The sequence below is a fragment of the Chanodichthys erythropterus genome, chromosome 18, assembly GCF_024489055.1.
Source record: "Chanodichthys erythropterus isolate Z2021 chromosome 18, ASM2448905v1, whole genome shotgun sequence".
NCBI lineage: Eukaryota > Metazoa > Chordata > Actinopteri > Cypriniformes > Xenocyprididae > Chanodichthys > Chanodichthys erythropterus.
In genome coordinates, this window is record NC_090238.1 from 16,417,812 (window position 1) to 16,443,091 (window position 25,280).

Consider the following 25,280-nt stretch of genomic DNA (forward strand, 5'->3'; position numbering starts at 1 on the left):
ACAAACTTTTAGAACACAAACGTGCAGTACGTCTCACCTCCTTGTTTTTGATTGGTTTGCTCGGTTTGTGGGCGGAACTGGAGATTACAGTATGTTTTGTGATGAAATGTGTTCACAACGATTTATTATTTTTACATTTTTAAATGTTTTATTTTGTTTACATAGTTATGAATTGACTATTCTATTAATAATGCACAAACAATATATGTAAATTAATATATCTACTATTTTGTTATTGTTTCAACAAATTACATGCAGACTTTGGCATGCAGATAGATAATTTAGTCAGCATAGAAACACTATTCCCATTTTCTTCTGCAATGTGACACATTTGGCCTGGATATTCAACATGAAAATAATGTTATTGATAAGGAATTGACTGAATTTTGAAAAGTGGTCTCTTAAAGGCAAGTGGTTGGAGCTGAAAAACAAAGTTGTTTCAGAAATTAAGCAAGTTATTATACATTTTGACAATTTATGAAGATATTTAATTATTTTGTGTTCTGTAAAAAATAAAAAGTTTAGAAACCTTTTGCAGATTTTTGAGTTTTCTCAACTTTTTGTTGTATAAACTGAATACAACAAGTTGAGAAAACTAAAAAATCTGCTGAAGTTTGTTGCCTTAAAATGTTAAGTTTTCTCAACTTTTGAAGTGCATGAATCGTGCACAATAAAGACCAGGAATGTGTGTTATGAAATGTTCCTTTTAATTTCATCTCGATTTTAATAATTAATGCATAACACTTAATTCAAATAATACAAAGACACTTCAGTCCCAACAATAAGATTTATTCACCAAGTACATTTGGTCAAAAACTTCTCATTGCATTTCTTTAAAAGTTTCTCCCGAGACAATAACTAAACAGATTTGAACCATACGATTAGGAAATACAGCAATCGTCACATGATATATTCACAAAATCAAAATTAGGAAAAACAAATATAGGATCCAAAGTCTCAAATGGTCTCTGTACAGACAGCAAAAGAGAGTGCATGCACCAGAACATGTGATTCTAAAAGACTTTGTTTTGCATTAAATAAATACTGAAAACTCACACAATAAAGACATTCAATGGTCATCTGAACCAGCCAGACAACATACACACAGACACACACACACACACACACACAAAAATTAGAACACAAAATAGTTTTACAGTTCCCACCAAGTACTTTTATGTACTTGAGCAGAGCACAGCAAACTGATAACTATGTGTTCAATCTACACATTACTTTAACATTTACTGCAGACTTATGTTGACATCACCATAGTAAGACTGTGCGCCTCAAAAGGAAACATAATAATGTTCAAGACACATATTCGGTAGAATAAACACAGGATGCACTTATGACAATAACCAAATAAGAATAAAAACGTGACATATTTAACACAGGAGGTCATGTTGTAAAAACTAAAAACTAAGTATTTGAACACCATGATTACAATAACTGTTAAGTTTATTAACAATAGACATGCCTGAGCAAATGGTATTAAAATCATATGACATTCTTGTTCTTGTACCAATTTCATCTTAAAAACGTTCCATTGGTAAATACAGTCATGTAATGGAGACCTAGTTTAGAGGAAAACAAATCCTGTTGTCAATTTATTTCTATGGGGAAAATGAAATATTAAATAGATTTGGCTGTTTTTAAAGTCACCATGAAATCAAAATGACAATTTTTGTTTGTATGTTATTTAAAGGGGTGATGAACTGAGAAATCAAATTTTCCTTCAGCTTTTGACATATAAGAGGTCATCGTACTATAAGAATATCCTGTAAGTTTCAGAGCTGAAAACTTCTTTGTTAGTCCAATTAAAGCTTTAATTGACACCAGGCTCAGTAAACGACAGGATTTACAAAGTGGGGATCTATGACGTAGAAGGTCAGCAAGCACCGCCTCTGCAAAAGAAGATCAAAGCCTACTTCATCACTGCCTGCTTAGCCCCGCCCACCGATTCACGTTCAAATCAGAGGGCTAAAATCAGGGTAGGAAAAATGCATTTTATTTCTAAATTATGACAATTTTGGATGTAAAAAGCATACTAACATAATAAGTGTACCCCAGGAAACATTACAAAACAATAAAACAACGCAGTTCATGACCCCTTTAAATTAAATTTTTCCGTATTTTTTATAAATGATTTATCATATCATTATTTTTTATAAGTCATGTGCTCTCTAAATCTTTAATCAATACAAGTTCTCTCTATTGCAGCAAGATCTCTTCTCTGATGACAGGCGGGCGGGAGAACCTGTCACTCAAATGACAATCTAATCAATTTTCAATGGACAAAATCAAGCCGTGTCCTACATTTTTTTGTTGTTCTTGAAACCGCTTCACCTGGATATACATTCAGTGTTGCCAAGTCCATGGTTTTCCTGTGAAATTGGGCTACGTTAAAACTGTTGCCACGAGTTGTTGTTTAATCTGCAGGTTGAAGCGACCACACCCCACCACTCCCAGAATAGTGTTGTCGAAAGTACTGACTTCGGTACCAAGTCGATATTGAAATTTTAAAATGTGACAATACCAGCATTTCCCTCTAGGATTTTGAGCGCTGTTGAGCGGATTCTTAAAGGATCCGTTTTTCGTGTTTTTTTGAAGCTTTGATTGTGTTTATAGTGTGCAATATAACATGTGTTCATGTTTCGCGTGTAAAAAAAACAGTATTTTTCACATAATTTACTTATCTGTATACCGCTGTTTCCACTGTCATAAAAACGGGCTGATGACTTCCTTGTTCTATGAAGTCCCTCCTTCAGAAATACGTAACGAGTTCTGATTGTGCCAGCGGTTCCTGTGTTGTGATTCGACAGCAGCTTAGCGCACCCAGAGCCATAGAGAGCGCACCTTGCCCAGAAAGGTCACGCCTCTTACCATAACGTGTGTTGCACAAGTGCACATAGTTTTACATGTGGATTATAATTTTCGGGAACAGAGTTAAACATAAATTGTAACCATTGATCTCTAAGTACAGCGTCCATGGGAAGGCCAAACAAAGGTGATTGGACTGCGGGATGAAAATAACAGCGTTTCGACGACATGGCGACAAACACTCTACAAACTCAACTCTTGCTCTTCTCCGTGGGAGCGCAACAAGACCACGCCCCCTTTTTTGTGTATTCCTGTGGGCGGAGGTTAGTCAAAAAACTGTTTTAGGGACGTCATTAAAGAAGGAAGTAGAGGGATGTAGTCCAAACTGGCCGTTCGATGTAGGCGACTTCTGTTAAATAAAATATCTCGCTTGGCATTGAACTTTGAGCTTTAAAATTTTACAGATTTTATTTATACTCTAACAACAACATTACACACTAACTAAAGTTTGAAACATGGGATCACGAAGAACGGGACCTTTAAACAACTCTGATTGGCCATTGTGTTCACGCGTTCAACAGATATGTCTGTGATTGGCTACAATGATCAATGCATCAAAAACATGTTGTAAATAAACATCTTTGACGCTCTTCACTGGGCGTTTACACAGATACACACGGGTTTGAAAGCAGGCGTCCATCAACGGATCCCTAATATATCCTGCTTTCAAATGATCCCGTCTGCAAGATTTTTTTAAATTTCAGTAGCGACTTGGTACAGAAATCGGTACTTTTGACAACACTACCCCAGAACGTGATTTTTTTTACTGGGGAACCCAACCTGTACGTGATTGGGTTAGTTTTGGCTGTGATTGGGTGGGTTTTGAATAGCAATTAGGCTGGTTTTGTTATGCAAACCTGGCAACCTTGACATATATGTCACAATCTGGCTATCATGACTTCCGTTTCATGCAGACTTTAAAAAAGAAAAAGAATTCAGAAAGTTTATGTGTGGACTCTTCCAAATAAAGAAAAAGAAGAAGAATAAAAAAAAAATGTTTTTCTCCGATATGTAACTGAATAAAAGATTAAGCAATTTAGTAATAATATTTAAAAAAAAATATATGCAAAGTAAATTCTGTCTGAGGGTTTGCGTTTGACACTGCTAGTTTCAAATATCAGACTGAATTTAAAAAATCTATTGATTATTAATTAATAATCAATTTTAATAAAATTATATATATATATATATATATATATATATATATATATATATATATATATATATATATGTATATATATATATATATATATATATATATATATATATATATATATATATATATATATATATATATATATATATATATATATATGCTGTGTTAATAATGATCAAAATATTGCCAAATCTACCTGAAAATTCTCTTTGTATTTCTATAATAATTACTGGGTAACTATAGTAACTGGGATATGCCTCCTTGCTGACTGTATCTATATATAGTATCTATATCTATAGTTCCTCAATATACATGTATTGCTTTCTTGTCCCTATAAACACAAGACCATCCAAGCCCACCACAGGAGAATGCTACGTCCAGGCTACAGATGGATATGTCCATTACTATATCTTCAGTACCATGATGATCATTCACTTTTTGAATTAAGAAAAGACAACTAAATATTACGATTTGAGATTTAAGACTTTAAAAATTAAGTCTCTTCATATGAGGTTCAGTTGATGGCAGTAAACAGTGGGCTACTTGAGTCAAAAACTGGCCAGAGTGGTTTCCTGTGTCTTCCAGGGGCCAGGCGTCCCCTTTAGGACCTGACAGACGGGCTCCTTTGGGCTTCTTCCGTGTCAGTGCGACCCAGCAAAGGCCTATTTATGAGGATTTCTCAGCATCAAAGATCACGAGGCTACCGAGAAGAAGCGGAGGCAGAAAATGACTCGTACTGTACTTCATTGTCCTGCTATGAGCTTGGGGACAGCCAGTGTTTGAGCTCGTCCATTCCCCTCTGCACCCGTCCAATGTAGAAGTCCACGTTATGAGAAAAGTCTGTGCACACACTGGATTGGGCATCTCCGAAGGTGCAGTAGAGAGCAGTCCCGCCCACGCTGATCACCACGGTAGCCAAGCACAACAAGAGGAGGAGCAGCCAGGAGTCCCCGCCTACCTCATCTGCATGAGCAATATCAATATAGAATCAGAACATGATCAATGTGAATACTGCAAAAATGAGTTTAGAAAATAATACTGGTTCTTACCGTGATCCAGGCCTTCGTCAGGTTCTCGGAAACGGACCTTCCTTTTAGCGACAGGTTTAGGGGGAGCAGGGGCAGAGCTGTTGGCTCCTTCCAGAGAGACTCTTCTCTTTAAGATAGACACAAGACCAGCAGCTGGAGTGATCTGAAAGACAGAAGACACGTTATTGAGAAAGATTACTGTGCTCAGAGGCTTGGAACGAAGATCTAATTTAATTTCTCACAAAAAGGGAAAGCTGTGCACTAACATACTTTACCCACTAGATGTCACTACAAGCTGAGGGGGTGATATATGGAACACTTTTTAACACTTTTTCATTTATTGCTTTTGTATGTAAAAGAACATGCTGGTTTCCGGTCTTTGACTGTCTGGATTTGAGGTGAAGTATGTAAAATATAACATTACCTAATTTTGTCAGATTTAACTACAATCTTTTTTTTTTTTTTTTTTTTTTTTGGATTTACATAAAATAAGCACTTTGTAAAATGTTTTAGTTTTTTTTTTTTTATACATTTATTGTTCCCTAAGTTTTAAATAGATACTAAAACAAAAATAAATACTAAATCTACACACAAATCTAGAACATTTATATTTATAGTCAGGATTTAATTTTTATTTTAAATGTTAATTAAAATTTATACAAGAATGTTAAATGCAGCATGCTTAAAATAAATTTTGCCCGATTAACCTTAAATTAAACATATTTACCTTAATATAAATATTTAAAATAAATCTGGCAAATTTGTTTTGTTTTTGTTTTTTGTTTTTTTTAAAGCAAGCTGCATTTAACATTCTTCACCCTGTACCCAGGCAGCATTTAGAAACATGGTAGAAACATTTCATTTCAAGCTTGTTGCTTCTTTACATACAAAAATAATTTAACAAGTCTATATACAAGTTTATATGCACAAAATAGCTCTTAATAAATCTGTATTGTCTCAAGCAAGTATGTTTAATAATACATGTCCTTTAATATTCAACAAAGAGCTGAAATCCATTTCCCCAAGACTTAATCAGAATTGGGTTTACCCCATCTCATAAATTATGAACATGATTATGAAAGTATTGGAGATGGTCAGGAAAGAGGAGTCAGTTATGTTACATCACCAGCCACTGAGGAATGGAAAAAGGTCATGTAGGGGTCAAACTACTAAAGACCAATGAGCATTGAGAATTAGTGGACATTCTGAAGTGCTGCCTTCTGGCCAATCAATACTGAATACCATGAATAAATTTGAATATTAATGATATGAGTGTGGCTGCATAGTGTGTTATTAACTTAAACTAGAACTTTAAAAAAAAAAAATTTTGCCTTGGTAACTTAATTAAAATAAGTACAAGTTGAAGTACTAAAATGACTAAAACTGAAATAAAAATAAATAAAAGCTAAACAGAAATATCAAAAAACTAATACAACTGACAAAAGCATATAACAAAATGACAAATACTTAAATCAAAATTAAAATTACAATATAGAAATAAAAGCTAGAGAGGTATAACATTATTGCACTAAAGTAATAAAGGAAAGAAAAGTAACTTTAAAGTTAATTTAATTGAGAGGGAAATAACTTCACGCCAATGGCATTAGTGTGTGATCTTATTGAATTAAGACTTAAAAAGAGTAAAGGCTGAGAATGATAACTATAAAGATATAGTTTTAAAAATCCTTCTCAATATTAAAGGTCCTCTAAGCGATCTCACATGATTTTAGGCCAAAACATTTTTTGTCACATACAGCAAACATCTCCTCACTATCCGCTAGCTGCCTGTCCCCTGAACACACTGTAAAAAAAAAACGGTCTCTGTAGTCGCCACAAGCTCCGAAAACGGCAATAAAAACTACCTGGTGCAGCCTGGACAACGAATCATAATAAACATGCTCCAGCCAATAACCGGCAAGAATGATTTTAAATGCGCATTCATGACTGTTTCAGGAAGCACGGAGGGGAGGAGAGGAGGAGGAGGAGGGAGGGTCTAGCTAGCCTCTGTTTTGTTTGACAACACTTCGAACGTCAACAGGACGTTACTCCACCCAGGATCGCTTAGAGCACCTTTAAAGAATAGCAGAGTTCACACCACAAAGCTATAATGATAACAACACAGCGAAACAATATCATTGGAATCACTTTCAGAATGATTTTATCCAGCTTATGAACATTAAAAACATTGACAGCCAATCAGAATCCATCCTGCTGTAATGAGCTCAAGCATTTAAAGTGACAGACAAGCACGCGCTTAGCATAAACAGAATGATAATGTCCGCTGGTCTGAATGCTAATATAGTTATATCTTTATAGTTATCATTCTTGGTCTGAACGAGCCTTAACTCAGGATTGTTTTTCACTAAAAAACCCTTGGTGTAGACTCATTTCACCCATATTAGGCAAGATCTGTCTCAGTGAAAACAAATGTTTCAAGCACTGCAATTATAGTTCTCTATTTTTGCTCCATAACAGCCATTTCATTTGTCAACTGAGACTAAAGCCAAGACCAATAAAAAAAAAAAAAGACATAAAATGACTCCATAAAGAGTTTAAAAGCACTAAAAAAAACAAAACAGACCTCACTGTACCATTAAACAATGTATAAAATATCCTTAGGTACACGAAGCAGAGTGTGTGTCAAATCACCTGTGTACATCATCTCTAATCAGATTGTATGGACAGAACTGTTTTATTAAAAGCCTTCATACAATGATTATATAACATGAAGTAGAAGTTGCTGAGGTAATTGATCCTTCATTTTATTTGAGTAATACAAGCTTCCATTTGTTCCTAAAAGCCAACAACATCAAAAGAGTCTACTTCACTACTGCATTACTACATTACTGCTACATTAAAGGGTTAGTTCACCCAAAAATTAAAATAATGTAATTTATTACTCACCCTCATGTCATTCCACACCTTTAAGACCTTCGTTCATCTTCTTGAACACAAATTAAGATATTTTTGATGAAATCCGATGGCTCATCGAGGCCTGCAGACAGCAATGTTACATCCCCTCTCAAGATCCATAAAGGTACTAAAAACATATTTAAATAAGTTCATGTGAGTTCAGCAGTTCTATCTTCATATTATAAAGCGACGAGAATATTTTTTGTGCGCCAAAAAATACCCCCAAAAACGACTTTAACAATATAGTGATGGCCGATTTCAAAACACTGCTTCAGAAAGTTATGAATCTTTTCAGTCGAATCAGTGATTCGGATCGCGTATCAAACCGCCAAACTGCTGAAATCATGTGACTTTGGTGCTCCGATTCACTGATTTGATTCGTAAAGCTCCAAAGCTTCAAGAAGCAGTGTTATGAAATCGGCCATCCCTAGATAATGTTAAAAAGTCGTTATTTTGTTTTTTGCCGCACAAAAAATATTCTCATCGCTTTATAATATTAATATTGAACCACTGTACTCACGTGAACTGATTTAAATATGTTTTTAGTATATTTATGGATCTTGAGAGAGGAAATGTCATTGCTGGCTATGCAGGCCTCACGGAGCCATCGGATTTCATCAAAATATCTTAATTTGTGTTCCAAAGATGAACGAAGGTCTTACGGGTGTGGAACAGCATGAGGGTGAGTAATTAATGACATTATTTTCATTTTTGGGTGAAGTAACGCTTTAAATTCGAATTTGTTTTTATAGGAACACTCCACTTTTTTTTGAAAATAGGCTCATTTTCCAACTCCCCTAGAGTTAAACAGTTGAGTTTTACTGTTTTCGAATCCATTCAGCCGATCTCCGGTTCTGGCGGTACCACTTTTAGCATAGCTTAGCATAGTTCATTGAATCTGATTAGACCGTTAGCATCGAGCTTAAAAAAGACCAAAGAGTTTTGATATTTTTCCTATTTAAAACTTGACTCTTCTGTAGTTAAATCGTGTACTAAGACCGACTGAAAATAAAAAGTTGTGATTTTCTAGGCTGATATGGCTAGGAACTATACTCTCATTCAGGCGTAATAATCAAGGAACTTTGCTGCCGTTCCATGGCTGCAGCAGTGCAATGATATTACGCAGCGCCCGTGAGCACCTGCTTGCACAGGGAACATGCCTTGCAACCATGGAGACGTTTGTGAGAGACGCTGCGTAATATCATTGCGCCTGCTGCAGCCATGATACGGCAGCAAAGTTCCTTGATTATTACGCCTGAATGAGAGTATAGTTCCTAGCCATATCAGCCTAGAAAATCGCAACTTTTCATTTTCTGTCGGTCTTAGTACACGATTTAACTACAGAAGAGTCAAGTTTTAAATAGGAAAAATATCAAAACTCTTTGGTCATTTTTAAGCGCGATGCTAACGGTCTAATCAGATTCAATGAACTATGCTAAGCTATGCTAAAAGTGGTACCGCCAGAACCGGAGATCGGCTGAATGGATTCGAAAACGGTAAAACTCAACTGTTTAACCCTAGGGGAGTTGGAAAATGAGCCTATTTTCAAAAAAAGTGGAGTGTTCCTTTAAGCTTCATTAAAATAACTTATTTGTATGAAGTACAAAAGCACATAAGCAGCATGACAAATAGGAAAAAAGACAGAAAAAAAAAAACCAGATGAATTAATCACTTTAGTAAATAAACACTAAGTAATTAGACTTCAAAACACACCACAATGTGGTGAGCCAATGAAGTGGGCCATTAACAGTGAGGATCAACATAACAGACCAAAAATAACACATGCTTATTATCGCAAATGAAAAATCAGTTTCAATTCCTCAGATGCACTCTGGCTGCTCTTACACTGAGTGTGGACATAAATCAGTCAGGTAATGTTTGCTCTCTCGCTCTCTTTGCGGTCATTCAGAAGGCCATATAATAATAACTCCATCACTGACCAGACCTGAAAGACATCGACTAAGCAGTAGACCTTCAGAATAAATCCACTTCCAGGATGCGGTGTCATTAATTATTGACTGAACAGATATACTTGAAATTAAAGAGGGAACCAAAAGCTACCTGATTCACTCATTCGGCAGATTGATCCCCCAAATCATCTGTTTAACTAGTAATAGAGTTATATTGGTGAGGCTGATTAATCTGCTAATATTTGGCGATTTGACATTATTGACATTGATGGATAATGTACAGAACATAAGCATGCTTTGCAAAAAATTGGTTTCATTTTTAATGAAACATTGTGTAAAAAGAAACAAAGAATTTGCTTACTTTTTTGCTCACATTAAATAAAATGTATAAATATTCTTCATTATACTACTCATATGAGTATGATAGTGGGGTCACTAATTTTTCTTTTTATTAATTCTTTTATTCACCAAGGATGCATTAAATTAATCAAAAGTGAGAAAGAATTTGAAAAGTGAGAATGATTTCTGCAGGATCAAGTGACTAAAGACTGCAGTAATAATGCTGAAAATTCAGCTTTGACTATACAAAAATAAATGGCATTTAAATTATAATCATAATAATATTAAAAATGCAGCTTTGGTGAACAAAAGTGACTTCTTTCTCACAGACCCTAAACTTTTGAATGATTGTGTATGTGTATCTGTTAGCCGTTTCAGCCCTAATGAGCATGATTCTACAATACAATATGCATGAATTTATTAACAGATCACAATTGTGCTACGGAGAAGACGGCTTATCCCATTCCTGGCAGTGCTGAATGTGTCCTGGGCATTGAGTCTATTACAACTGAACCAATAAATAATGTTTTATCTGAATATTGCAAGTTATAATACAAACACATTTTGATTTCATTTTCCAGGTCAGTAAGCTCTGTCTGGTTACAAACCATCAAAATTTGGTCCTACTGAGCACAATTGGGTTTGCGCACACACCATGTTTTCACAGTATGTTTTTGGCCTTTCCAAGAAAAGGGACATACATGTTCAAAAGTCAAACCATTTTAACTAGCCCAACAAACTTGACGATGGTGAAGGCTGAAGGTCATAATCCATCGCATGCTGATAAACACGGCCATTGTTGAGTCATTACTCTTGTGCAACATTTTGGAACACAAAAGATGATATTTTTAAAAATGTCTCCTAAAATGTCCATACAATTTAAGTCTATGGGACCCCAATATTCTTCAAAATATCTTCTTTTGTGCTTCACAGAAGAAATTCATACAGGTTTCAAATGAAATAAGGGAGAGTAAATGATGCCAGAATTTTTTTCTTTTTTGGTGGGTGAACTACTCCTTTAACACAATCTTTTAGGCCCAATAAATTGTCAATACACTATAAGATAATAGTTCACACAAAAACTGCTCTCAAAAACAGTCAGGCTCCAAACCCATTCATAAAAAGTGAGAGTAAAGACATTTATAATGTTACAAAAGGTTTCTATTTCAAAAATGCTGTTCTTTTGAACTTTCTATTCATCAGACATTCATGGTATCATTATGGACTCCAAAATATCAAGCAGCACAACTGTTTAAATTAGAATGATTTATGAAGGATCATGTGACACTGAAGACTGGAGCAATGATGCTCTAAATCACAGCAATAAATGACATTTTAAAACATATTAAAATAGAAAACTGTATTTTTGAGAGGCCAGACTAAACCCCATTCCTGAAATCAAGATTCGCCCCCCAAAGAAATGGCACATGACATGTTTGGGGACACAGCACAAAGGCGTTTAAGACACAGGTTCATGAAAGCCTGTATTGTGCTAGCAGAGATCAGTGGTCCAGATTCCATTGTTGATTGTCTCATCGAGGGAGGAAGTGTCATTATGACATCACACATGGCTGCCTGTTACAATCATTCAGCTCTGACATTCAGGGGAAAGGTCACCCTTCAGGTCATCCAGTTCTCTGAATCACTGCTAAGATTCCGATATATATTATGCATGTTCTTATCAGACGACTTCTCCCCACAGTAACTTACAAGAAAGTAAAAGAGGTAATTACCAAGCCAAGGAGCTGAGATCACACAAAGCACACCGAGCTTAAAAAAGCAAAGTACACCAAGAAAATGAAACAAGGGAATTAAAATAATCACGAACAAGTCATTCTACATGTGGTTGCCATAGACGAGTCCTTAAAGGATTAGTTCACTTTGAAATGAAAATCAACCCAAGCTTTACTCACCCTCAAGCCATCCTAGGTGTATCTGACTTTCTTTTTTCTGATGAACATAATTGCAGAAATATTAATAAATATCCTGTCGCATCCAAGCTTTAGAATAGCAGTGATGGGGATAAATGAGTATGAGCAGAACAAAGTGCTTCCATCCACATCCATCCATCATACAAATGTGCTCCACACGGCTCTGGGGGGTTAATAAAGGTCTTCTGAAGCGAAACGATGCGTTTGTGTAAAAAAATATCCACATTTTAAAAAGTTATGAAGTAAAATATGTAGCTTCCGCCAGACCGCCTTCCGTATTGAAGTTATGAAGAAAGTGTAAACTGATGTCACGTCAGCCATTAAGTCAAATATGGAAGGTGTAGGAGGTAACGTAAGCTTAGTGAACTGCAAGAGTTTTACACTTTCTGCGTTTATTGAATACGGAAGGTGGCTCATGCGAAAGCTAGATATTTAACTTCATACACTATATTGCCAAAAGTTTTGGGACGCCTGCCTTTACGTGCACATGAACTTTAATGACATCCCATTCTTAATCCGTAGGGTTTAATATGGAGTTGGTCCACCCTTTGCAGCTATAACAGCTTCAACTCTTCTGGGAAGGCTTTCCACAAGGTTTAGGAGTGTGTTTATGGGAATTTTTAACCATTTTTCTAGAAGCACATTTGTGAGGTCAGGCAGTGATGTTGGCGAGGAGGCCTGGCTCACAGTCTCCGCTCTAATTCATCCCAAAGGTGTTCTATCAGGATGAGGTCAGGACTCAGTGCAGGCCAGTTAAGTTCCTCCACACCAAACTCATTCATTCATGTCTTTATGGACCTTGCTTTGTGCACTGGTGCGTAGTCATGTTGGAACAGGAAGGGGCCATCCCCAAACTGTTCCCACAAAGTTGGGAGCATGAAATTATCCAAAATGTCTTGGTATGCTGAAGCATTAAGAGTTCCTTTCACTGGAACTAAGGGGCCAAGCCCAACCCCTGAAAAACAACCCCACACCATAATCCCACCTCCACCAAACTTTACACTTGGCACAATGCAGTCAGGCAAGTACCATTCTCCTGGCAACCATCAAACCCAGATTCATCCATCAGATTGCCAGACAGAGAAGCGTGATTCGTCACTCCAGAGAACACGTCTCCACTGCTCTAGAGTCCAGTGACGGCGTGCTTTACACCACTGCATCCGACGCTTTGCATTGCACTTGGTGAATTAAGGCTTGGATGCAGCTGTTCGGCCGTGGAAACCCATTTCTTGAAGCTCTCTACACACTGTTCTTGAGCTAATCTGAAGGCCACATGAAGTTTGGAGGTCTGTAGATATTGACTCAGCATGCACTGACCCTGCTCTGTGATTTTACGTTGCCTACCACTTTGTGGCTGAGTTGCTGTTTTTCCCAATTGCTTCCACTTATGATACCACTAACATTTGACCGTGGAATATTTAGTAGTGAGGAAATTTCACGAATGGACTTATTGCACAGGTGGCAACCTATCACGGTACCACGCTTGAATTCACTGAGATCCTGAGAGCGCCCCATTATTTCACAAATGTTTGTAGAAGCAGTCTGCATGCTTGATTTTATACACCTGTAGCTATAGAAGTGATTGGAACACCTGAATTCAATGATTTGGAGGGGTGTCCCAATACTTTTGGCAATATAGTGTAACTTGTTAATTATGAATTATTATTCTGTTTTTATTTTTTTACACAAAAGCCTCACTTCACTTCAGAAGGCCTTTATTAACCCCTTGGAGCTGTGCGGAGTACGTTTATGATGGATGGATGGATGTGGATGGAGACACTTTCTTCAGCTCATACTCATTGATCCCTATCACTACCATTATAAAGCTCGGATGCTTCAGGATATTTATTAATATAACTCCAATTGTGTTCATCAGAAAGAAGAAAGTCATACACACCTAGGATGGCTTGAGGGTGAGTAAAGCTTGGGGTAATTTTCATTTCAAAGTGAACTAATCCTTTAATGACGAGCTCTGGGTTGAATACAAGTTAAAGGGATAGTTCAAACAAAAATCATTTCTGGCCATTCTTTCTTCTGTAAAGCACTGATTATGATATTTTAAAGAATGTCTTTCGGTTTGGTTTACAACATTCTTCAAATATCTTCTATGTTGTTCCATAGGAAAATAATAATAATAATAATAATAATTCAGGATTGGAACAACATGGTAGTGAGCAAATGATGAAAGAATTTTTATGCTGCATAAAAATCATACAATTGTATTACTTTATATATTTTATTATATTATTATAATAATTCTGATTCCCTCACTTTGAGAGTTTAAAAGAGAGAGACTTATTATAATTCTTTAGTGCAAAAGGAAATTATTTTGATATATTATTGGCTGCAAAAACAACATCCTTTTAGCATTGGGACAACTGTTATAGGTGGAAATCAATATAAACAGTGTTCCCTTTCTATTCTTATCATGCACAATTTACCAGGATTGAATTAAGGATTATATTATTGCATAGACAAGGTTTCTGTCTTAGTCAATTTGTCTCAGAAATCAAAACTATTGTATTGTTTAACTTGTACTGAACCTGGATAGAAGTTGATGAGGGTGTCCTATGTAAGATGACATCACTCTGACATCACTGGATGATATCATAGTGATGCTAACATCTTCTAAATCTTAAAGAAAATGAAGTTTCACAAACCACTTTAAAGGGGATGTGTGGAATTTTTCCAAATTTAATATACTTTCTCTTCTCCCAACTTACTATGCAGACAACTGTAAGTAAGCCATTTGTATGTTAATTTTTGCATTTGGTTATAGTCATGCTTAAAAATCTCTGCTAAATTTGCATACTATTCGTAATAAATGCAGAATATTAAACATTTCCAATCTAACAATCAATAAAAGCTTTGCAAAGTGCTCAAAGGCCTAATTAGAGAGACTTTTAAAATTAATCAGATTAGAAATCATCCTAATTCTCAAAACAAAGCCATGCCAAGCACAAAATAACACATAAGCGTCTTTGTCATTTGAATTTGAACTAAATCGACTGAAAAATCTCACCTCTTCCACCTGTATGCGCTTAGCCATGTCATCCAGCATGGACACGTTCAAAATATCCAGCAACTCCACCCCATTCCCATTCTCCTCTAGCTCCAACTCTGTTGTATTCTCAGGAATTTCCTGCTCCTGAGCTTCGTGATCTTCTCCTCCTTCATCCAGCTTTAGAGCCTCTTCTATCTCCCCTCCATCTTCCTGCTTAGCGTGTGGTACGGCCTCCACCACATCCTGCCCCGTATCTACAGTGTCCCCCGTTCCCTCCATCACCAGTCCTGGGCCAATAGTTTCCGTCTGAGGAGGCTGGGCCTCCACGTTGCCTTTTTGAGCAGTGTCCATAGGTGACTCAGGCTCTGGTGCTGCATCCCTGTGGGAAGCTGCCACCCTTACGCTCTCCTCTTCTGCTCCTGCATCCTCACAGGCTGGAGAGGAGGAGCTGTCGGTCACTGCTGAGGAGAAGGAAGAGGGTGTGTCCGAGGAGGGGGAGGGGTCATGCTGCTGTTCGCTCTGGTGGGATTGTGAGGCAGTGCTGCTATAATCTTCAAGCTGGATGCCTTCCTGTTGTGCCTCATAAGTACTCTGATCCTCCATAACCTTCCCTGTTTTAGATGGACAGAGAGATGGTGGTTCATATAACACCAATGAAACTTTCTTGGGAGTATGGATGAATGGAACAAAATCATACTGCATACGGACTATACTGCACATATGTAGTGAATTTTGCCTGCTTTTTGTTAAAATAACATATGTGAAGCATTTCAAACTAAACAGCTTATTAATAGATAGTAAGGTAGTTGTTGTAGCATTTAAGTTTAGGTATTGGGTAGGACTTAGGGATGTAGAATATGTAGAATAAGTACTAATAAACAGCTAATATGCAAGCTAATAAGCAACTAGTTAAAGGTGCCCTAGAACTTTTTTTTACAAGATATAATATAAGTCTAAGGTGTCCCCTGAATGTGTCTGTGAAGTTTCAGCTCAAAATACCCCATAGATTTTTTTTAATTCATTTTTTTAACTGCCTATTTTGGGGCATCATTATAAATGAGCTGATTCAGGGCTACTGACCCTTTAATTCTCATGCTCTCCGCTCCCGGAGCTCGCGCTTGCCTTGAACAGTGCATAAACAAAGTTTACACCGCTAATATAACCCCCAAATGGATCTTTACAAAGTGTTCGTCATGCATGCGTCGGATTATGTGAGTATTGTATACTGCTATATTGTTTACATTGATTCTGAATGAGAACACTGTTGGAGAGATTTATAAAGAATGAAGTTGTGTTTATGCATTATACAGACTGCAAGTGTTTAAAAATGAAAATAACGACAGTCTTGTCTCCGTGAATACAGTAAGAAACGATGGTAACTTTAACCACATTTAACAGTACATTAGCAACATGCTAACGAAACATTTAGAAAGACAATTTACAAATATCACTAAAAATATCATGTTATCATGGATCATGTCAGTTATTATTGCTCCATCTGCCATTTTTCGCTGTTGTCCTTGCTTGCTTACCTAGTCTGATGATTCAGCTGTGCACATCCAGACATTACTGGCTGCCCTTGTCTAAAGCCTTTCATAATGTTAGGAACATGAGCTGGCATATGCAAATATTGGGGTCATACATATTAATGACCCCGACTGTGTTATGTTGAGATTCGCCTGTTCTTTGGAGGTCTTTTAAACAAATGAGATTTATATAAGAAGGAGGAAACAATGGAGTTTGAGACTCACTGTATGTCATTTCCATGTACTGAACACTTGTTATTTGACTATGCCAGGATAAATTCAATTTTTCATTCGAGGGCACCTTTAATAGTAAGAATTGTTCCTCATACTAAAGTATTATTGTTTTTTAGGGCTGCAACCAGGGCTTGACATTAACTTTTTTGCTCACCAGCCAATGTGGCTAGTGGTTTTCCAAAGTTACTAGCCACTCAGCATTTTCACTGGCCACAATTTTGCTGTGGGGAAATTACATTTTATATGATTAAAGTTGACTCTGGCATGCTTAAATTACTTGATTTTGAGTCATTTTACTTGATTTACAAGATTTAAAACCCTTTCAACCTTATAAATGCAGATTGACCACCCAAATCAAGACTATACATTGCATATATCAGGTATGTATAGTTATTTTTGTTAGGCTATATAAAAAGAACAAAGAATTTTCAAATAGTAATTAAAAAAAAAAATAAAAAAAATAAAAAAAAAAAAAATATATATATATATATATATATATATATATATATATATATATATATATATATATATATATATATATATATATATTTATTTCAGATACATATGTTTATTTAGCATACATGTATACATTTATTTAACATTTTTTGATGTTTGATTAACATTAATGACAGACAAGTATTTATTTGGGGGCTGCTGAATGCATGGACGTCATATACTGACACATCCATTTTTTACCCACTTAGCTGTAAGCCATAGCCGACTGTATTCACGCATGATACTCCACAAAATGCATTTTGACATCTGTGTGTGCGTGTATTCAGGCGCGAGGAGAACTGATCGCGCGCGACAGAGGGAGAGCGCATGCGAGCGCTTCTGTTGTGTCATTCAGCGCGATTCCGCCTATCCCGCCTTCACTAACTGCAAGGTAATCGATAAAGAATTGCGACTGAATTGTAATTTTGTGATACGATGAGCTTGGCTATTTTTCATTTGGCTGTAGGCTGAAATTATATTCAACCCGCCAAAGTGGCTAGTGGGAGTGGCTGTCTTACCCGCCACAGCTGAAATCTACCCGCATTTGGCGGGTTGGCGGGTGTTAATGTCAAGCCCTGGCTGCAACTAACGATTATTTCACTAATCGATTAATCTGTCGATTATTTTTACGATTAATCGATGAATCGGGGGAAAAAACATTAATTTCCAACCTTTTATTCAAAAACAGAACTGACAGTGCAAATTCACAGTGCAAAAAATCCTCAGAACGTGCAAAAACAGGTTGCTCTTTTAACATCCCTGAGCTGTTAAAGTAATAAAAAACAAAAAACAAATGAACTAACACAAAAAACATACACATGTATGCTTTAAATCTGCCAAATATATAGTTTTTTTTTTTAAATAAAGTGTACAAAAAGATGTATATTTTTGTTTAAAGGGACCTGAGCTGTCACAACAATACATCTTTTTTTTTTTTAAATAAAGAAAAAAATCAATTCAGAAAACTTAACAGGATTTGTTTGAAAGGTAGAACTTCTCTACACTACACTCACTCACTCAATCACTCCCAAATATATTTGTCAACAGTAATCGATATGGGACAAAGCACAGAATAAATATATGACAACAGATCAGTGTTAATTTTGACAGCAAATTTTTATTTAGTTTTAGTCATTTACTTTTATTTACTTTTGACTAAAATGACATTCAGTTTTAATCATGTTTTAGTCATTTGAATTGTTTTATCAAAAGATTTTAGTTGACTAAATCTAACGGGTTTAGTTAAATTGTAATGCATTAAGAATTTCTCCAAAATTTCCAAACCCATTATATACTCCTGGAGAAAACATATACTGTATTAACCTATTAATATGAATAATATTAAAATTGGAACATGCAATACAGACACAGATTTAACTGCTGTGACATAAAAAAAAATATTGTCTTATAATTAAATAAAACCACTCTTCCTAAAGAAGAACACAATGTCTTCTTTTCAATGAATGATATGCATTCTTTATAACAACTTGCATACAACATTCCTTATGGATTAAATATAATTAGTATATAATAAATCCTAAAGCTAAAGAGCAGTGAGTGATTTTCTCTGTCTTTTCTTGTTTGATTAATATTCACCCTTTCGAGCGTGAGTTTAAAATATTTTATAGTTTTTTAAGGCGACCGTTATTTTAGAACGTTTGCCTTTAATGTTTCCATAGCGACGCGTCTTGCGTGTCACGAGCGCTGAACGTAGCCACAATAACAGTGAATGACAGAGGGATCGCTATTATTTTGTTTTTCCTTGTTTATTTAAAATATTCACAAACTTGCTTATTCTCCGATGGTCTTTCCTCTACCTCCGCTCTGCTATTTATCTATTTATTTTTGCTCTGCTCTGCTTCACGCTCAACCGCGGTTTTTTTATACTCAAACATAGTCGCGCGATACAACGAATCGATAATGAAATTCGTTGCCAACTCTTTTAATAATCGAATTTTATCGATTTTATCGATTCGTTGTTGCAGCCCTATTGTTTTTAATGTACTGTTTTTATATTTTATGTACAATTTTATGTAATTTTATAATATAATATTACAATATTATAGTATAATATATTATTGGACCATCAATGACTCTTGTGTACGACTGAACAGATCAATGGCAGACTATCAATCACTATCGATGCATCAAGGCCCTATTGCCTGAAACCCTGCTGATCAATAATGCAGGATTCTCTGCTCTCTCCGTGATCATAAACACACTGTGCTGCTCAGAGAGAGGATCTAAGTGATGACAGCTCACTGCAGTCAGAGCTTAGAAAAAGACACATGACAACCAGCGCTGGGCCTGATACAGTCCACCACTCATTTTCCACAAAACTGCACTCTCCCTGCTGTCTTCCTACAGTTTAGGGCTTGTTTTTCAGAATGTCGATCTCTCTCTTATCTTATAGCTTGTGAGGGGTGGGTTATATTTGACCATATGGGTGCTGCAAAGTGGACTTAAAAGAGTATTTTGTCATCTTAAGGGAGATTCCAATCCCAAGCAAGTGTGTTTGTATGCGGCTGTTCGCAGGTGTAAAGAGTGTGAAATGCGACAGTTACGAGTCAACTATCGTGGTTACAGGTTAAATAAGATACAAAAAAAATAAAAAATTTGTATGGATTTTATACCCATGTATATTAAACGAAAATATGGTAATTTATATTTATTTATAAAAGTATATTATGGCATAAGCTCTTAAGCTCCTCTATTATGTAAGACTTGAGTTTCGTCTGTGTTTGATGACACTGCAGGGTGTTGCGAATAAACGCACTTTGTTAAAGGGTTAGTTCACCCAAAAATGAAAATTCTGTCATTAATTACTCACCCTCATGTCGTTCCACACCCGTAAGACCTTCGTTCATCTTCAAAACACAAATTAAGATATTTTGATGAAATTCAAGGTTTTTTGTTTTTTTATCCTTCTTTGAAAGCAATGAAATTACAACATTAAATGTCCAGAAAAGTAGTGAAAACATTGTTAAAGTAGTCAATATGACTGCAGTGGTTCAACCTTAATGTTATGAAGTGACGAGAATACTTTTTGTGCGCAAAAACAAAACAAAAAAATAGGACTTTATTCAACAATTTTTTCTCTTCTCTGTCAGTCTGTTACTCAGTTGGCGCAGTGCTGCGTTTCCGTGTTTACATGCCGGCTCATTATTGGCCGGGTCCTGCGTCAGCATCACACACATGCCTAGTGCTTCTCACGGGAACAGGCGTAGGTCAATACTAAGCCGCCGTTTGGACGTAGAACCTGGAAGCGCTGCAACGAAAATAGCATAGCAGAATAGCAGGGGAGAGACGAATTTGTTGAATATAGTTGCCATTTTTGTTTTGTTTTTGTGCACAAAAAGTATTCTTGTCACTTCATAACAATAAGGTTGAACCCCTTTAGTCATGTTGACAATTTTAACGATGTTTTACTACTTTTCTGGACATTGAATGTGGTCATTTCGTTGCTTTCTATTGGAGATAAAAAAACCCCTCTTGGAGTTCATCAAAAATATCTTAATTTGTGTTCTAAAGATGAACGAAGGTCTTACGGGTGTGGAACGACACAAGGGACAGTAATTAATGACAGAAATTTCATTTCTGGGTGAACTAACGCTTTAAGTGAAGTGAACTTCAACAGATATCCCATTTTTTAGGGAGTAGGGAGCAGAGAACACTGCGTAGGGACCCTGTCAATCGGGACGCATCCAAGTTCATGGAGCTCTCTTCTAAGGAGCTGATTGTCTGAATCAGTGTGTGTCAGATAAGACAGACATACAAACTGTGAAGAGCGGGGAGGACTGGAATTGGGAACCCTGACATTGGTGCGAATATTTACTTTACTATACCTGATAAAAAAATAAATATAAATAAATAAAAACTATATAATTTTCTAGCAATTGAATTAACCAAGGATAGTAAAAAAAATTGTATTTTATGTTATTAATTTGAATAAATTTATTTTATTTAAATAAATTTACATTTAATTAAATAAAAAAATAAATAAAAAAAATTAAATTAATGCATTTTATTTTAATTTACATTTAAATAACAAACAAATCTTTTTAATTTCTGACTTTTCCAGTTTGGAAATCACATCTTTAAAATTTATATCTTCCTCCCATCAACCAAATTAGCATGTACACGCTAGATTAAGGATTTAATGTGTTTTATTTATTTTTAAACAGACAAAATAGCACAAATGTATGATGCTGGCTATTTTATCAGTTACTGGCCATAACATGAAAATAATTATCATATAATCAGAGTTGGCCAAATTTTTTTCTCTGTGCATCCCTACCAAAGCCACATTTGCAAAAAGTTTATTTTTTCTTTGAAAGGTCTGCGATGAATTGAAACACATCAGACAATCAGAAACCACAGTTCAAGCCAATCTCACATGCACAGTGACGTCTAACAACAGGGGCCATGATATTAGGATGAAGTTTTGGACCAGAATTCTGCATGAATGAGCAGGCCGAGGAAATGCAATCAATCTCTAACTCATGTGTCTCAGAGGATAAAGTCACAGAGTGAGATGCACCTGCTGCTAGAGTCCCGGCCAAGCAGAAAGAGTGCTCAACAGACCCCAGAACAGGTGGCCGGGCAGAGGAAATGTGTGTGTGGTGCTGCCATGCCTGGCGTGTAAAAGTGAAACCGGGTCATGGAACTCAATGCGAGTAACACAGTGTTCAGGTAACATAGCCCAGCACCACATCAGCTGCGAGAGCCAGTGAGAAAGAGAGGTCTCATCAATAAGGCATGATCTGGAGGGACAGGAGGGACTTTAACTCTGTGTGTGTGTGTACTTGAAGAAGGGGACATGAGGTTTGTCCCAACCATAGATGATGAAAGAATGTTATTTGAAAGGAATTGGTAAGGTTTAAAAGTACGGTGTTAACTAGGTATAAAATAATACAGTTGTTTAACTGCATTTAATCAATTTAATTTAAATAAAATAAAAATTAAAATGAATTTATTTCTTGAAAGAAATCTGTAAAGTCTAATATACTAAACATACGGTAGACTGAGTGTTAACTACTAATGTTAAAATATGAAATTAATTAAATTACTAAATTAAATAAAACAAAATTATTTAATTAATTCAATGTAATTAACTTTCTTAATAAATATTAAGTTGTTTTATTTGCCACAATTCAGTAAAAAAAAATTTTCATAAACATTCATTAAAATATTACAACTTTCTCCACCTCTGAAACAAATTATTTGTTGTATTTAATTAATTACATTTTTACTTTAATTTTTACTTTACTTTAAATTAAAATCTGTTTGTTTCTTGAAAGGAATATGTAAGGTCTAATCTACTAAACATATGGTAGACTATGTGTTATCCACTAATATTAAAATATGAAATTAATTAAATGAATAAATTAAATAACTAAAATGTTTATTTTATCAATTTTATTTACCCTATTTCCCTCTTTACTTTCCTAATTTGTATTTATTTGCCACAGTTCAGTGCAGATTCATTTTCATAAACATTACAATACTCTAACTTTCCCCACCTCTGAAACAACTTTGTGCTGACGTAACCAACGAGAAAAACTATATCTAGCAATAATATCACAGTTTAACATGTTTTCATCCAATCAAATCCTGATATGTAAAAGTTCTGTCCTACATTATTCACGCTGAATATTCAGTTTTTCCACAGAATTACATCATATTATGGTAATTGCTCAGATGTTAGGAAAATTCCTTATTATTTTAAACATATTAAATTGATAAAGCATTAAGTCCAAGATGATGCCCCCTCCCCTGTAGTTCATGGTCTATTTTATGTGATCTGGTCTGCCATTGGAGAAATAAACTCACCTGAGCTGCATGAAAGCACTTGCGTGTTCAGGTTTTGCTCTCCTCCCAGTGTTTCTCTGATCACACTGTTCCTTTGCACTTTGGACACCTCACACTATGAACACACACAGACAACACTGACTTTCACCCTCTGTTCTTTAAACATGGTCCCCCCCCCATTATGGTTACATACATATCCACATGCAGTCCCAAACATGAGCATCAAAGAGGCCGTCTTACCTTCTCAATGCTCTGTGCAGGTCTGAAAAAAGACGAGAAACAGTTAAATGTCAGCCAAAAATCATCTTAAGGACCTGTAGTATCCTTATTTTTTTTCCCGCTCCATCTCTCTCATAGAGGGACGACGTGCGTAAAAAGGGGACGCAAATCTAAGGTCGCTCCGCTCAGCGGGAATCTAATATTAGCACGGCACATTTCCCATACTGAAACTCTAGCACTTGTCTCAAATTGCTGAAAGCACAGCAACGGGCCATATGCTTAAACCATTACAGGACTCCAAACTGCAGCTAGAGCGCAGAAATGAGAAACAGACTGGCTAAATTTAGGAGAGGAAAGAGAGAAGCTCAGGTGCGGCTGCCGGTGAAAGTGTCTGGCCCAAATTAACAGGACAGAAAGACGCAGCTTTCACCCGGTATTTAAATTGTGTAGTGGCTCGAAAGGTTAAACATTTACTTGTACTCCATTTACAGCACTGCTAACATATTTTTATAGAGCTCAAGCTCCATGGGACACCTGATCTAAAAGAGTATAGACTATAAAGAGAAAACTTTTGGGGAAGCAACATTTTTTTACAAAGTCATTTAAAGCTAAAATAAATAAAATAAAATGAAAAATGTTGTTTACCTGATCTGTGTGGTTAAACTAATGTAGTGTGCAATCAATCAATCAATCAATCAATCAATCAATCAATCAATCAATCAATCAATCAATCAATCAATCAATCAATCAATCAATCAATCAATCAAATCAAAATAAAGTGGTGTTGACTTGATCTGTGTGACTAAACTAATGTAGTGTACAAGTGTACATGTAGTGGGAAAAAATAAAAATAAAATAAAAATAACATAAAATAAAAGTGTTGACCTGAGCAGCGTTTCCCAAAAGCATCGTAAGCCTAAGTTGATCGTAGCTCCATTGGTTTCAATGGAGCTACGATCAACTTAAGCTTACGATGCTTTGGGGTAACGCTGCCCTGATCCGTGTGACTGAACTAATCTAGCGTGCAATATAATAATAATAATACTAATAATAATAATAAATAAAATAAATAATAAAATAAAATAACGTAAAGAAAAAGTGTTGATGTGATCTGTGTGACTGAACTTATCTAGCGTGCAATAGAATAATAAATAACAAAATAAAAAAATAAAAAAATAAAATAAAAAAAAAATTAAGTTGACCTAATCTGGGTGACTGAACTAATGTAGCATGCAATGCAATGCAATGCAATGCAATAAAATAAAAAAATAAAAAAGTGTTGCCCTAATCTGTGTGGCTGAACTACTGAAGTGTGCAATAAAAAGTAAAATAAAATAAATAATAATAATAATAATAATAATAATAAAAAAAAATAAATAAATAAAAAAAATTAAGTTGACCTAATCTGGTTGACTGAACTAATGTAGCAATATAATAAAATAAAATAAAAGTGTTGACCTGAATAAAATAAAATAAAATATCATATAAAATAAGATAAATAAAAACTTATATAGCGTGCAATAGAATAATAAATAAATAAATAAATAAAATAAAATAAGTGTTGAACCATGTGCCTGAACTAAATGTATCATGCAATAAAATAAAAATAAAATAAAATAAAATAAAATAAAATAAAATAAAATAAAATAAAATATGTTGCCCTAATCTGTGTGGCTAAACTACTGAAGTGTGCAATAAAAAGTAAAATAAAATAAATAATAACAACATATAAAATAAGATAAATAAAAAGTGTTGACCTGATCTGTGTGACTGAACTTATATAGCGTGCAATAGAATAATAAATAAATAAATAAAATAAAATAAGTGTTGAACC

The 25,280-nt window shown here is 35.3% G+C and overlaps 1 protein-coding gene across 1 annotated transcript in view; it reads right to left on the minus strand.

The window, feature by feature from the left end:
* Nucleotides 1-4,173: 4,173 nt before the first annotated feature.
* The window catches only part of cnsta (consortin, connexin sorting protein a), a 38,232-nt gene continuing 17,125 nt past the window's right edge, over nt 4,174-25,280 (minus strand). Inside the window, exons 7-11 of the mRNA XM_067367824.1 lie at nt 23,468-23,489; nt 23,249-23,342; nt 15,180-15,772; nt 5,086-5,227; nt 4,174-4,999 (exon numbers count right to left, since the gene is read on the minus strand). Of these exons, the coding sequence (XP_067223925.1) occupies nt 4,791-4,999; nt 5,086-5,227; nt 15,180-15,772; nt 23,249-23,342; nt 23,468-23,489 (1,060 nt within the window). The 3' untranslated portion in view covers nt 4,174-4,790. The remainder of the gene's footprint in view (nt 5,000-5,085; nt 5,228-15,179; nt 15,773-23,248; nt 23,343-23,467; nt 23,490-25,280) is intronic.